Raw genomic sequence first — 15970 nt, 5'->3', positions numbered from 1 at the left:
TTACGACCCTGTCTCTCTTTAGCGGCTTTAGAGGGATTTTTAGAGTGTCTCTTATTGCGAAGCGAATTTATGAGCGAAGCAGTTTTGCTACAATGTGCACGTACCTTTAACTTCTATCCCAAGCAAAAATTTGCTGTAAAATTTGCTATATAAATCACATCTTCAAACCGATGATTTTATCAAAATGACCTTGAATGGTTTGGCTTGAAGCCACGAAAACTTTCTCGGTTTGGTAGCTAAGACTGTGAAAAATGCCGTTTTAAAATGGTGTACCCTGGCAGTGAACAGTAACAAAATTACCGGAAGCCGAAACGTGGACTTGGAATCTGAAGTTGATCAAATTGACGCGCGGGCGGCACGCATCTAAGCAATCTAAGCAATCTAAGCAGTGGTTCTTCGGTTTTAAATGTTTATTTTGCTGTTAAATGGAAACAAACTTAGTTTGAACGGTGACAGAAAGGATCTTCATCATCCCTTGACTTTTACAGCAAGTATCAAGTATCAAATAAGGTCAATCAATGAGAGGTTTTTGCAAGTCGCGCGGGCGTTTGGAGTGCTCTTTTAGTGAACGAAACTTACCTTGCAAAACCAAGTGGATATTCTATGATAAAGACATACGGAGGTAATCAAATTTGTCGAATTTGTCAAGAAATAAATCAAAACTGCCCAAGAATCAACAAGCCATCTTTGTACATTTTTGTTGTTGTTTTATTTTTATGTTTTGATGATTTCGACAGACGATTCGTGATTCGAATAAAAATGTTCGATCGTTCGACGAATATCGTTCGATTTTAGTAAGGCACCATTTACACTATAATAACTAGAAGGAAAAAAAGAGCGATGCGCGGCGGGCGGCGGCGGGTGTTGTGCCGCCGTGGATTATGTGGTGTGTTTGGGGCATTAAGGCTCTTACGACCCTGTCTCTATGCGGCTTTATTAATTAGAGGGATTTTTAGAGTGTCTCGTATTTTGCTAGCAACTTGCGAATTGAGGTGGAGTCTGGATCGCTTCGCAACCCTTATACAATACGGCTAGTTTTGCTAGCAACTTGCGAATTGAGGTGGAGTCTGGATCGCTTCGCAACCCTTATACAATGCGGCTAGTAATTACTGCACTTGATTCCTTTAGTGGCTAAATTATGGACAACAAATACACAATAAGGATATCAGAAAGTTATGCATGAAAGATACGAATGTCGCTTTCTTCATATGCGCGCGTGCGGTTGCGAATAAAGTACGAAGTTAATGGCTCACCTACGTCGCAAACCCCGTCCCCCAAGCCTGGAGCCAGTAGTAAAAGTTTGTTTTGAAAGTAGCCATAACAAAAAGCGTAGCTCTGACCGCCATTTACCAAATCTGGTCAAAAGAGCATATTTTTCCAATTTTGCAGCAGCAGATTTGATGAAAGTGAGAAGATGACCAAAAAAAATATGTAAAAAACATTTAAGGAAAAATATTAGTTACAGAAATTGTTTGCAAAATGAGCCCAAAGAAGAAGGCTAGATTTGGATCTGCTCCAAAAAATCCAAAACTTGTACCAAGAACAAGTTTACAAGTCAAGGTATCTTTTATTTTTTCTTTGTTAATTTCTTTTCATCTATCCATTCATTTGAGTAAAATAATTGGGATCCCAAAGCTAAAACAATTGATTTTCATAGCAGCATTTGTTCATTTAGGTTTTGACCCTCCCCCTCGCCTTCTTTTTAAATGGCAAATGGTCAACAAATTTTAGCCTTTAATTTAAAATGCGTCGTCATCATAAATGTCTCAGACGCGATCTATCAAACTTGTCTAACCTCAAACAATCAAACTAATCGAACTTCATCGGACGATCAAAGTTTGATTAAAAAGATTGATCAAACCTTAATTGAACACTCACAATTTTTGAAGCAATGATGGGCAGTTCCAGAAAAAAACCATTACCCCCCCCTGTGGACGACAGGGTTTTTTGGATAAAAAATATTGAATGTTACGGAAATCCTGAAGTTTTTCAAATGTAAATTGTTACGGAAAATCCATCAGTTAGGAACATTTGACAAGTTCCTGTACGCGGCCGCAATAAAAAAAATCAAAACATCACTCATTAAAAAATGGCGTTTGTGTCTTTTCTCACTTTTTTTAGCCTACTGTAGACAATGTAGCAAACATGTAAGTATAAGCACACTTTGATTTTGACTGGCTGAAATTTTTTTATGCGTCGGAAAAACTTTTTCAAACTTTCTGCGATGATTTTGTTGACCAAACTGTTACAATGAAAGTTATCCAGCGCATTTTTTATCTTCTTACCTTCTTCATTTTCAATGAAGCACTCAAAGTTTACTGAAGGTAAGCACATAAGATATTCTTATAATTAATGATACTCATTGAAACATGCTTCGTTGTGCGCTGCGGTGGAGTGCATGACGTAACTCGCGCGGCAACTAACTCGCCTTCAGTTGGAAGATTATATTGGGCGTTTTGGCGTTGCCACCCTCAAAGCAGTGGGTGCCTTTGTCTTTCCGCAACTCTTTCCACCATTTTAGATGACCTTAACAATAGATCCAAAAGGGCGCCATAATCTTAAGATAATTTGTTTTGGTCTCCGGCTTTGGGAAGTAGCAATGTTTTTGGTTATTTTCGATGGTAAATGGTAAGAAACTTAAGTTTATTAGTGTCATTTAGTTTTTGCTGGCTGATAGAATGGCATGATCCTGGATGGTTTCCCTAACTGTCCATGTCATCCACAGGGGGGGGGGGTAACGGACTATATATAACTTGAACCGCCCAATAGGAGTTTGATTAGTTTGGTCAGTAAAAAGTTTGATTAGTTAGATGATATTAAAACAGTCCGTTACACACATTGATATTCAAAAAACTTCACATCCTTACAAAAGTTGTCTTTTTGATTTCCCAAACATTTGTTTCAAGCGTTCACTTCCACAATAATTTATGTAATTATTCTACTCATTTACTAAACTTTTCAAAAATGTCTTTGTGGGAGGGTTAATGCTGATCTCAGAGTCTTAGTCAGATGGCTTAATGCCAACAAAATTTCCTTGAATGCTAGCAAAACTGAGTCTGTTATTTTTCGTTCCCCTTGGAGACAGATGGACTGTTTTCCAAGAATTAAGCTTTGCCAGAAAATTCTATCACCAAGTAAGAGTGTGAAGTATTTGGGTACAATCATCTAAACTGGAAGGTTCATACTTCTTTCGTTGCTGTTAAAAATTGAGAAGGGCAAATGGGGCGATATCCAAACTTTGTCACTATGTTCCAATTCACATCCTTCTAAACATTTATCATGCAATTTTTGCCTCTCATGTTCGCTATGCTAGTCAACTCTGGGGACTGTGTGACAATACTGTCACACATAGAATTCTCACTCTTCAAAACACTGCACTAAGACTCATGACCTTTAGTGAGCCAAGAACTTCTGCCACTCCCCTGTTTGCTGAGCTTAAATTACTCAAAATCTTTGATCAGGTTAAAGTAATGAATATCTTATTTATTCAAAAATACCGTCTGATGTCCTATCAACACTTAATTTTGATTACATTGATCAAAAAACTGGCACCAGGGGCAAAGCTATTAAACTATTAAAACTTTCAATGGTCAAAACCACAAATTCTGGACTTTTAACTCTTTCTCTTGTTATTCGTCAAAGCAATGGAATGAGTTACTAATAAATCATCCTGACACTGATTTTCACAACCTTGATACTGATGAACTAAAATCTTAAGCTACACAATTCTATTTAGACAAATACAAAGCTGAAGAGGAATAATCTTTGTGTGTGTGTGTGTGTTTCTGTTAGAATGTGTGTGCGTGAACTTAGTGTGTTTTCCCAGGGTTGGAGGGGGTGGGTGGTGTAACAGGAAGAACTTTTTGAATAAAACTACTCAAAGAAATTGTCATAAAATAAAAGTAAAAATATTTCTTATATTCATTATTTTGTTGTTACTATTAATATTATGATAATCGTTTATTCGTTTTTTTTACTTTAGTTCTGTAACAATTTTTCAGTTTCTTCTAGGTTCCCCATTGTATTAGAGCATGGATTTATCATAGAGACTCTTGATAAACATCGAATGAAACGGTGGAGAGCAAAGTATTGTCTTTCTATTTTTTCAGAAAACAATAGATAGTTCATTAATGAATTATTCAATAAATTCCTAGTTTCAATTTTCGTTGGCATTTTCTAGCACTTCGTTTATTGCGCAATTTTTACGTAGACTAGTCAAAGTACCTCTTTTTACTTGCGAGGTTGATGGTAATTTTTCATCTTTGAAAAATTGCGCAATCTTTACGTCACACAAACTTTCTCGGTTGTTCGCAATGATTATACATTGCCAAATTTGGTCAGTTTTAAGCATTTTAATTTACGAGGATTCTATTCGCTGCATAACATGGCGTCCTCCAGCTTTTTGGTCCCCCCTAATATGAGCTAAAATCCCCCATCTGGCTTTTCCCCCCCACCTGTCTTTAAAATTCGTGCTCCCCCCCTAATTGGGAAATCCCCCTAGCCGTATTGTATAAGGGTTGCGAAGTGATGATCCAGACTCGCCTCAATTCGCAAGCTACTATAGCAAAAAAAGACTCTCAAAATCCCAAGAAAGACAGGCTCATAAGCCTGAATGCCCAAACACACCAGGAAGGTCTGTATTTATCCTATTACTCCCCCCACTAGGTAGAGTGACTGAATATACCCCCTATTCGCCTTTCTCCCCCCATCAAGCTTGAAATTTTCACTTCCCCCCTGGCACCAAAATCTGATTCCCCCCCCCCATCTTCCTGGGGGGGGGGATGATCCCATGCATAAGTGCACTTTTCGTAGACTAGTCAAAATACCTCTTTTTACTCGCGAGGTTGATGGTAGTTTTTCATCTTTGTTCTTTTTGAAAAGAAGCACAACCAAAAATAAATTGAACTTCTGAAAGTTGCTTATTTCCAGGAAATAAACAATTCTGACAATTGTCGTTCGTTCGTTCGTTGACAGAGCCCGATTTTTGAAAACAATAATTTTGGGCAAATTTGGGCCAAAAAGTGCCTAAAATGTGGGGTTTTTCGGAACTTGTGTGAAATTGCTTCATTAGTTTTTTCTGATTTTTTTGCATAAAGATAGAGGGCAAGGTTCTCTAAAAAGTGGCTGAAGCATTTTTTTTTGGAAATTTTTTTTTGGCTGTAAAATTTGGATTTTCTTATTTGGGGAAATCCCCATAATGTCATTTTTAGGTAAAAAGAGCATTTCTCGCGAGTGGCTTTATATTCTGTTTGATTTTTTGCGCAGTAATGTAAAATGGTAATTTTTATAATCTGATGGAGCCCAATTTTCATAAAATCATTTTTTGAGCAAATTTGGGCCAAAAAGTCCCTAGTAAAAATGGGGTTTTCTGGACTGTGAAATTGCTTCATTAGTTTTTTCTAATTTTTTTGCATAAATATAGAAGGCAATATTCTCCAAAAAGTGGCTCAAGCTGTTTTTTCCGGAAAATTATTTTTGCCTGTAAAAATCGGATTTGGGGAAATTCTCTTCTGCCATATTTAGGGAAAATGAGCATTTCTCGAGATTGGCTGGGTATTTTTTTTTTATATATTGCATAGTGATATAAAATGGAAATATTTAAATTCTGATGGAGCCCGATTTTCGAAAAAATAATTTTTTGGGCAAATTTGGACCAAAACGTGCCTAAAATGAGTTTTTTTTCACAGGTCGATATTAATTTGAGCTGTGATACTCACGGTAATCTATTCAAATAGCTCACTACACAAATTTTACTCTCTTGCTATTTGTACTATTTTTATCCAATTCTCATCACCAGGTAGGTCCATTCAGCATTTTGCTTGTTCAACTTTTTACAACAAGGCTACTGGTCTTGATGGTATCAATGTTCGTGCCCTTAAGTTTGGATCGCCAATTCTTTCCTATTATCTAGCCCATATCTTCAATCTTTCTCTCTCCACTGGTACAGTTCCTAAATGTTGGAAAAAGAAGCGAGTGACTCCAGTTTTTAAAAAGGGAGACTCTGATGATGTGAACAAAATATAGGCCTATTTCCATTTTGCCAATAACCATGAAAATCTTTGAAAAAATTGTTCACCACCAAGTCTCAAACTTTCTTGACCCCTCCAAAATATTAAGTCATTCACAATTTAAAATATGCGTTTCTGACTTTATCCTTGAGGAGCTTGGAAAAGGAAAATATGTGGGTGCGGTTCTTGTTGATTTAAAAAAGGCGTTTGATACAGTTGATCATAAGATACTCCTCAAAAAACTATTATTATTTATTTATTTATTATCAGGGACACTTCTTTTGCCTGGTTTCAATCCTATTTATCTGACAGAGTCCAGTGCACTCTCCTTGAAAATGCCTGCTCAAACATGACAGCTGAAGGGGCATACGGAGTCCCACAGGGCTCAGTTCTTGGACCCCTTCTTTTTCTACTATATATTAATGACATTGGACAAAGCATAAGAGCAGTTCTGACTGTCCAATGAAACTCAAAAAAGATCTCTCAGATCAACTCTCCGAGGTTGGCCATTGGTTCCACCTTAATAAACTTACTGTTAATACAGGCAAAACGGAAGTCATATACTTCGGCCGAGCTAAGAAGCTAAAAGGAATGTAAGAGTTAGTCCCGATAAAATTTCAAGGAGACACTCTGGAATGTAAGAATAGTGTGATATATTTAGGTGTCATTTTTGATAAAAAATTTAAATTGGGAAGCCCAAGCTAACAATGCTCGTAAAAAGGCTTATCTTAGTCTCAGTAAGATAAAGAAAATCTCTCCTATTACTATCTCTAATCTCTACTATTTGAGTGAGAATACAAAAAATATGTTAGTAAATGCCCTGGTTATTATAAAAAACGAAAAACTCGTTTCGCAGTTCAAAACAATATCGTTGTGCCCCTGGCCAAAAACAATTTTGCAAAACGAACGTTTGTAAATTCCACCACATTGACCTGGAATAACCTCCCTAACAATCTGAAAAAAACTCAGTCAATTCTTACTTTCAAATCAGCTCTGAAGCGGCATATTTTCAATTAGAAATTTATTGTTACTAGTTCTCGTTCTTGTTTAACTTAATTTAATTCATATTCATTTATTACAGTGGCCCCTGGGGGAGACAATGGCTGAGCTGCCTAAAAGCTCAATCGTTATTCCGTTACAGCCACTTAAAATATTAGTTATTATTATTATTATTAATATTATTTTTTAATTATTATTAGACAGGTTTAATCGTAGTCAGCATTCCAGCTAGCCTATAAAACACTGTCTCTTATATTTATAGCAATCTCCATCTGCTTTCCTATCTGAGATCACTTTGACAACTCAAGAGAAACTTGACAAAACTTATGAAATGAGAGTTCCAGAAATCATTGAGCTACTAGATATGTCTGAAATGACTCACCAAAAGGTTTGATTTTATTCCTTTGTCAATTATTTTACAGAAACCATTAGCTTAGTTGCAAATAAATTCAGCAGACATTAAGATCACTTTCCATATTTCTATTTTCTTGTATTCTCAAAGAGTAATGACAATTTAAAATAACACATGCTCTGCATTGCTTGAACTGTGTGTTTTGATCAAAAGAATAAAAAGGGGGAAAATTCTTGGTTTTGTTTACTGGATGGATCAAAATGAACTGCAACACCGACAATTTTGTTTGCCATTTAGGTGTTTGATAATTGAAGATGAATAATGACTAAATAAAATCTTACAAGGCTACAATGGATAAAATTTTCGAAGGCTTGCAGTGCCACAACATATTAGTTTATTTAAAGTATCACTAAGATTTTATTGATGAAAAATTGACTTTTTTTTATTTCAGGCAACTAAAGTGAACATTGAAGAGCCAATCTTTCAGCCTTTTCCATCTGAGATTGTGTTTCAAAACTTTGAACCTCATAAAACATACAAAGTACCATTGCAACTACGAAATAATGACCACGTGAGTTTAATTCTGCTAATTATTAACTTTAAGAAATCAAAAACCACATCCAACAGATTCTCTGCATTTACAGCTGAAAAGTCTGAAAGTTAAAAATTGTGAATTTGATAGAAGAGGTGGATGAGAAAGTATTCTTCGATTTTGTTGTGCTTAATTTTTTAAGTAATTTTTTTTAAATTTAAGGTTGCAAGACTTGTGAAAGTTGAACAATCTACAACACCATATTTTAAGATTATTAGTCCAACCGACATTGGCCATAAAACAGCTCCTGGAATGGACTGTGTTTTTGTTGTTCAGTTTATGCCTGATGAAAAGAAGGTAAAGCGAGTGGAAAAATTGATCCTGAGTATACTGAAAATTATTTCAATTTATGTCATTCTCAATTAAGCAGTTATATGATTTTACTTGCCATTTCTTGTACAATTTAGCAGTCTTATAACTCATTTAGACAAAATCATATCATTTTTACAAGAAAAAAACTCCAACTTTCTTGGATTTGTTACCAAATTTTACTTCATTCAAAATAAAAATATTTAAATTGAGATCCATTTAACATCCATTCAACTTTCTTTAATCACCTTTTTCTCTGATCTTTTTCAGGACTATAACCATGAGTTGATATGCATTACTGAGAGGGAAAAATTTGTTGTGCCTGTGATAGCTATAGGGGCTAGAGGAATCTTGGACTTTCCTGACGAGATTCATTTTGGGACATGTCCAGTCAAGGTTTTTCATTTTATTGCTGCTATTGTTTTGTTGTTATATAAAAGCTTTGAAAAAGTTTAAAATTTAATGTTCTTCGTTTGGGTCTTCCACTAGTCAACCAAGGCATGTCAATGTAGTCAAACTTAGCTGAATAAACTACGTTTGTTTGTTTTTGTTTCACATGTGAATTCACTAATGTTAATTTCCATTCTGTTCACAGTACAACTCTTCAAAACTGGTATTGGTTCGAAACATCGGGAATGCTGAAGCAAAGTTTCAATTGATAACACCAGGGTAAGAATGCAATATGAATCTTTATTTATTTAAGACATTCTATTTGTAACCTAGTTTCATGATTGATTGACAGTTTAGTAAAGAACTAAATAAATAATTTATTGATTGTTTATGTTCACTCATGCTAGGCCATTCAGCGTGTCTCCTGAGAACGGTGTTGTGCCCATTGGAAAGAATCTACAGATTGAGGTTAAGTTTCATCCACAGAGAACAGGAAGCGAAGCCTCGCATCTTGTCATACATTATGAAACTGGTAGGATGATATTTTTATTAGGAAAGTCTCCACAAAAAAAAAGTATTCCAGTTTTTGATTTCAGTACTAGAAATGTAGAATTCATCTTGATTAGCATGAATAAAGCATTGTTTGTTTTTTTCTAAGGTACTAGTAATTAATGATGGCATCTTGGAGAAAAACCTGAGAATTGTATCATCAATTGAAACTGACCGAAGCAAACATTCCTCAATTCAACAATAATTTGACCCTTCCTTTGGTTTTTAATAAATTTATTTGTCAACAAGTGAATAATATAGCTGTGAGCGATTTTTTTGAATATAATGTAAATACGTTTTTGTCTGTAACCTCCAGGAGAAGAAGTGTATGTGGCATTGTATGGTGATTCAACCGATATCAATGTTCGCCTGGATAAGAACAACCTCAAACTCGATTCTACATTTATCACCAGTGCTTCAAGAAAGTAAGAAGTCATAACCGATCACTCGATTTTATTGATGTTTTATCAGTTGCAATTACTTTTTTCATTCAATTAATTTTCATAATTTCTTAAAAACAGCAATTTTATGTCATGGGTAAAAAAGGCTAAATCTCCATTAAAATCACATCTTGCTATGGTGAATTCATTTTCTAGATCTGTCACAATCTCAAATAGAAGTGAGGTCATTGTCAATTATTCTTGGAAATGGTTTGCTACTGAAATGGAAGAAAACCAGCATCGCGCATTGTATATTTTTAATTTTTCTTATTTTTAAAGAGAGTTTTTTAGAGAGCTTATTAGGGAGCTTTCAGTGAAAAGGGAAAGCAAAACTGTATATGGAGTATTCATGAGAAATTTGTCTTCTGCGATAAGTCTTCTATATCTGCTTTAAAGTTCTTCATCTTCTAAGCTATTCCTTTCTTAAAAATTCTTCTTCAGTTGCATGTTTTCCTTTTCTTTCAGAAATATTCGAGAAGAAAAACAAACGAAGGAATTGCAAACAGATGAATTTTATGCAGAATGTCTGGGAGATCCTTCTTTACGTGACGAGTTTGCTTTGATCACACAGACATTCAAAAATAAAGCTGTTGTAAGTTGTTTCTGTAAATACTCGACACTCTCTAAGCTAGATAGGTACTATTAAAACTTAACTTTGAAGTTACCTTGTTTTATATCCTTTCATTTTCATTCTGACGAAACAGTTGCTTGTTTTTGCTTCTAGAATATCAAGAACGATCAAATGTTATATGAGGATGAAAATATCATAATCGATCCATTGGTACGTACTATTTTATCCTATTCTCTTTTATTTATATTGTTCTTTCAACTGTACGTTCGAGGGATCATTTTATTAATTGACTTGAATCAAGGGACTCATTTTGTTTTGCCCTATTTTTTTTCATGGAAATTATTGGTTTATATGTTCTAGGAAGGAGAAATTTGGCCCAATTCTTCAGCCGAAATATCAATCATATTTAAACCAAGTCACGAACAAAGTTATTCTCGCACAGCATATCTCGATATGACTGGTAGAGAAACAAGGTTACCTTTGAAGTTGCGTGGTAATGGTGTTGGTCCAAAAGCACAATTTTCGTTTGATACACTGGATATAGAGAATGTTTTTGTGAATTCAAAACACTCTTATGAGGTAACACAAGAACTATTTATCAATAACACATTATTTAAAATTTGCTTTAAAGTTTGTTTCGGTATTCCTTTTCAAGCTTTCTACAAAATATTGCCAATAGCGTTTTAGCTATTATCAACTTCAGTTGAGCTACAATCTGACAATGTCGGTGTGTCTGTGTGTGTGTGTCTGTCTGTCTGTCACAAAAGCTTAAGGGCACCCTGGAGACTTTAAAAATGCTTGGATTTGGCTGAAATTTGGCACACTTGTTCCTTGGGTGAATATCTGGGGGTATTTTTTCATTTTTCAAAAATTTTGATTCTTGGGGCCTGGGGACGAGTTTTTCGCCAAAACGAGGCTAAAACTTTGGGGCAGTCTGGAGACGTCAAAAATTGTTGGATTTGGCTGAAATTTGGCACACTTGTTCCTTGGGTGAGTATCTGCGGGTATTTTTTCATTTTTCAAAAATTTTGTTTTTTGGGGCCTGGGGACGAGTTTTTCGCCAAAACGAGGCTAAAGCTTTGGGGCATCCTGGAGACTTCAAAAATTGTTGGATTTGGCTGAAATTTGACACACTTTGTACCTTGGGTGAATATCTGGGGGTCTACAATTGGGCCTATGAATAATTTGAAGCCACTGAAGTTGAGCCCATTTTGTTGCGCACGTTCGACTATCTATACATAAGAGGATAGAACGGTTAAAGCAACTTTTGTTGAAATATTTAGATTATCCTTGAGAACAAAGGAGATATCGATGTTACATTCAGTTACAATACATTGAAGAGCAAGTTTGGCAAACAATTCACTTTCTACCCAACTGAAGGTGTTGTTCATGTTGGAGAATGTCAAGCTATCCAGGTATTCGACTCATATCAATTTTCCTCTGAGTTCATTTTCTTATCGGCAACCCATGAGTTTGACTTCTTTTTAAGTTGGGTTTATAATAAGTAAAAGTATTTAATTGTATACCTTTTTGGGGTGATCCGTTTTCTGTATTATTAATATTCTTATATTACTGCATTGTAATTCAATTTAGATCAATTTCACCTCGTCACATTTGGGAAGATTCCTTGAAGTTTTTTCATGGAATATTGAGAACTGCTCACAAAAACTTCAATTTTGTGTCAGGTTGGTTTCAATTATTATAAAATGTTAGCAGCTATGGTCCAAACAGTTTTAGAGATGTGATTCGTTTCCTCACCAGGGCCCGGTTGCTTAAAAGTTGATTAGATTAAATCCCGATTAGCGTTAATCGCGATTAGATTTTGATTAGTTAATCCCGGCGAATAACTGCCGTTACATTCGAAAATCTTTTTTCTTTCGAATTTTTCACTTCAATACAGCGACTTTTTTTGTAGGAAAAAGCTTCTTCATCCTCGTTAATCCTGGGTCAGAGCAGGATTAAAATTTGGCCGATTTATTCGGGATTTAATCCAGATTTAAGCCTAATTTTTTTCGAACAACCGACGGTTCTGCGTTGATCGGCGCTAATCGAGATTTAATCAAAAATTAGGCTAATCGGCCGCTGATCCAATTTTGAACAACCGGGCCCAGCTCTATGCAAGGGCTAGGGAAGGGCTGATAAACTGACCTTTGCTCGGACTAAATGACATTCCAAATGCTTCTTTTTTCGCAGAGGTACTATTATAGGACCAACATTCAATTTTGATATCAAACAAATCAAGTATGGGACTGTCTCGTACGGTAAGACATTCTCATTTAATTTCAATGATTTATTTGCCTCTATATAATATGTAGATTTTACAATTGGAAATAGAAAAAACTAAAACGGAAAGCAGGCCAGGAAATTGCCATCCACCTAGATTCCAGGCATCTGATCAAAGGAATGGCAACCATACTTTGTTGTGATTTGAAATTGATTTAGTCAAACGTCAAACCTGTCTAAGAAACGATCGATGTCTTTTTCTTCACTGACTTCTTTTAAAACTTTCCAGGCTTCACATACACACGAGCTTTCAAACTCACCAACACTTCAGAAATTTCAATGACATACAATCTGCATGTTCCAACTGATGGAAAAGGCCTTGCAGCATCACAAATTGCTGAAGCCTTTCTCATGGGTGAAAAAGTGGATCATTATTCGAAGAAGCCAGTTGAATTCCAAATTGAACCTTCTCAGGGAGTGTTGTCACCTCATTGTGAAATAGATATTCATGTGAGTATACAAAATGGATTGAATTCTTTACATTTGAATAACTTCAGTTATTAGTATAATGTTGTTCAATTTTTCTGAAAGCTCTTTTGAGCCTAAATTGCATAATTTGCTGATATTGCCATACTATTTAGCAAATGAAAGCAAGAACAGGAATGGACAACATGGAATGAACAACAGGAAACATTTCAATACTCTAAAATGTTGCATGTCTATCATTGGGACAGGGAATGAAAACATTTTAATAGTCTAAAACGTTTTAATGGTGTCATTGTTTTCAGGTTTATTTCACACCACTGACACACGGTCGTTATGATGCATCTTTGTACATTGATATCGAAAGCGTTGGTGAAAGAATCACTTTTATACCGATCAGTGCAAAGTAAGTTGAGGTTTTCTTCAAATTAAAATCATATAGGCAAGATGGTAGATCATGTTTTAGACTCATACTGACCTAACTCTGGTCAATTGTAATAAGTATAATGACACCTTCAACTTGAGTGGCCGAATACGATATTGAATGTTGTTGACGGTAAAGAGTCGAAAAAAAAACTAAGTGATTCATTTGTTTCCAACATTTTTACTAGATCTTATGTTCCAGAAGTTACTCTGGAATCCGACAGTTTAGACCTTGGTCGTTGTTTTCTCAACCACCAGTACGAAAGTGTGGTAGAGTTGGTTAATCAAGGCGATCTACCTGTCAAGTATGAGCTTGTTAATCAGGTAAGCCCCCATTACAGAATACTGTACTCTAGATTTGCATTTATGTGCATCAATTTGTCAAGCTAGGGAATCACATTATCACAAGATTTGGATATTTTTCTTTGTTTCATGTGATCAGACTCATATTCCAACTTTAGGTATATGTTATTATAAAATCAACTCTCTATTGTTTAGATGCATGCTGAGGAAAGTGGCCTTGTTTACGAAAGTCCAATGCCCAGGGTAAGTTATTCCCCTACCATATTAACATTCTTCAAAAATGTATTGCAAAACAGAATCCATTCATTCTGAATATCGTGTATTAATTGCTCCATTAGTCAATACACAGTTTGCCTTTTCATTAAGTCCGCTTTTGAAATGTTTCTTTCAGGGTGTAATCGAAGCTTCTTCGACAATAGAAGTTCCCTTTCACGTCAAAGTTGCTCATCTTCAGCAAGTCGGCTGTATAGCTCAGTTCAATATCTTTGGATGCAAAAATAAATCACTGGTAAGGGCATGAACTTCTTTGCACCGTTTTAAGTAAAGTTGTGCAAAACATAGACTATTTTTAATCTTTAGTTGCTATTGACAACAAGATTAGAGAAGTTATAGCTCAATTTTACCATTTCCTTTTTAGGTGGTACATTTGACAGCTTTCGGTGAAGGTCCAGTGGTCCATATCGCTCACCAAACCATTCAATTCAATGCCATCCCTGTATTGAGCGATCACGTTAAGACTCTGAAATTAACTAACGAGTCCCTCATTCCGGCGCGCTTCGTTTGTGAATTGGTGAGTATCATTTCAAGTAGTATCCATAACCAGCCGATAATTTTAAAAACCACAAAACAAAAGAAAGTCCGAAAAGATTCATTCTGACATCATTTATAAATAGTAGCTTTTATTCTTTGTACTTACTTTTTGCCTGAATGATGTATCAGATAGAATACGAAATATATTTTATTTGAGATCACTTCATCTGTTACTTCAAGACTTTTGATGTCAAAATGAATCTTTTCGGACTTTCTTTTGTTTTGTGATTTCAAGTAGTGTCGAGTATAAAATCGACGTTATGATTGACTTTACTTACGAACATACGACACAAGTGAGAATGGTTATTATTCCTTCAAACTTAGTCTATTCATACCCGATAACTACGGCTAATTTCAAAATTCATTGCCGTAACACGAAATTGTAATACGAAACGATAAGCATGAGATGCACTTCGGTACAGAGTAGTTCAAATTCTGATCGAACGTGTGCAGTGAATTTATCACGATTGCATTCCAGTAAAAGCTAATAATTGTCAACAGACAAGAAAAAGCATCTAACTTTCAACTTCCTTTCTCCAATCAGGCTCGTAAATCGGCATTTGAAGTGGAACCTGAGAGAGGTGTGATCCCACCTGAAGCTGCCATCTTCCTCAATGTCACAGCCAATGTCAACGACAGTTTGAGGTAATTCAGATTTTTTTGTAAAAATCATTTCAAAGCTTTTCATTAGTTTCTTAAAACAATCTTGTTTCTAGATTTCTTTCGAAATCAATAAATTACAATAACGTTTTTAAATCCATACATTCTGTTCCATAATTTTATATTCTTACTCTTTCCACAGATTTCAAGATCAACTTTCCGTACACGTTTTAGATGGACAGACCATCACTATCAATTTGTCAGCACAGGGAGCCGGCACAACTATCGTTACTGACCCCTCTTTTGGTTCAGTATGGGACATTGGTCCCCATTTGAGTAGCCGTAAGTAATTCAAACACAAAAAATACAAATATTGATTACTACTCTTTCAGGAGATTTCCTCTTAATTAAAGTGAACCAAATTCACCGTCTTCATTTTCCACATTTTTATTCACCAGGCGTTTATCAGAAAAAGATTCGTTTCTCCAACCATGGGCGACGTTCCCAACAGATCTATTGGATGACTGAAGGTTTTGCAGCCAGCAAATTGCGAAGAAAGAGACAACCCAATCCACAAGACATGATGTATCGGGTTAGCCATAAAAAATACCATCGCTAGCTTATTATTTTTCTTTGAGCATTTGACTTTTCTTTATAATAATGTACTTAACAATTATTTACGTATAACAACTTCGTTCTTTATTGTAATACCTTATTGGAACTAATTTTAGCAATAATTAATTTTAGCGCTTTTTGCGGTTTTTCGTCAAAATCGCGAAAATTTGAGCCCGCGAAAAATTTTGAGAATTAAAATCGCGAAAATTAATTCCCGCGAAATACAGTTTTTTCCAATTTTATCGAAAAATTTGAAAAATCCCTAGGAAAATGAAAGAAATTTGTCCAAAAAAGGGCAAAACC

At 35.3% G+C, this 15970-nt stretch overlaps 1 protein-coding gene across 2 annotated transcripts in view; it reads left to right on the top strand.

Moving 5' to 3' along the window:
- The first annotated feature begins 1395 nt into the window (after positions 1–1395).
- The window catches only part of LOC136819984 (hydrocephalus-inducing protein homolog), a 46691-nt gene continuing 32116 nt past the window's right edge, over positions 1396–15970 (top strand). For both annotated transcript variants that reach the window (XM_067076218.1, XM_067076219.1), the window contains exons 1-24: positions 1396–1560; positions 7270–7395; positions 7811–7930; positions 8114–8248; positions 8531–8656; positions 8856–8929; positions 9058–9182; positions 9516–9624; positions 9796–9888; positions 10105–10231; positions 10364–10420; positions 10571–10789; positions 11494–11625; positions 11804–11895; positions 12404–12471; positions 12723–12943; positions 13222–13322; positions 13528–13663; positions 13838–13885; positions 14034–14150; positions 14280–14432; positions 14997–15097; positions 15255–15394; positions 15511–15644. In XM_067076218.1, the coding sequence (XP_066932319.1) occupies positions 1480–1560; positions 7270–7395; positions 7811–7930; positions 8114–8248; positions 8531–8656; positions 8856–8929; positions 9058–9182; positions 9516–9624; positions 9796–9888; positions 10105–10231; positions 10364–10420; positions 10571–10789; positions 11494–11625; positions 11804–11895; positions 12404–12471; positions 12723–12943; positions 13222–13322; positions 13528–13663; positions 13838–13885; positions 14034–14150; positions 14280–14432; positions 14997–15097; positions 15255–15394; positions 15511–15644 (2835 nt within the window). In that variant the 5' untranslated portion in view covers positions 1396–1479. The remainder of the gene's footprint in view (positions 1561–7269; positions 7396–7810; positions 7931–8113; positions 8249–8530; positions 8657–8855; positions 8930–9057; positions 9183–9515; positions 9625–9795; positions 9889–10104; positions 10232–10363; positions 10421–10570; positions 10790–11493; positions 11626–11803; positions 11896–12403; positions 12472–12722; positions 12944–13221; positions 13323–13527; positions 13664–13837; positions 13886–14033; positions 14151–14279; positions 14433–14996; positions 15098–15254; positions 15395–15510; positions 15645–15970) is intronic.

This window comes from Clytia hemisphaerica, unplaced genomic scaffold (assembly GCF_902728285.1).
Source record: "Clytia hemisphaerica strain Z4C2 unplaced genomic scaffold, Clytia hemisphaerica genome assembly, whole genome shotgun sequence".
Taxonomy (NCBI): domain Eukaryota; kingdom Metazoa; phylum Cnidaria; class Hydrozoa; order Leptothecata; family Clytiidae; genus Clytia; species Clytia hemisphaerica.
This window is presented reverse-complemented; position numbering and strand designations above follow the sequence as displayed.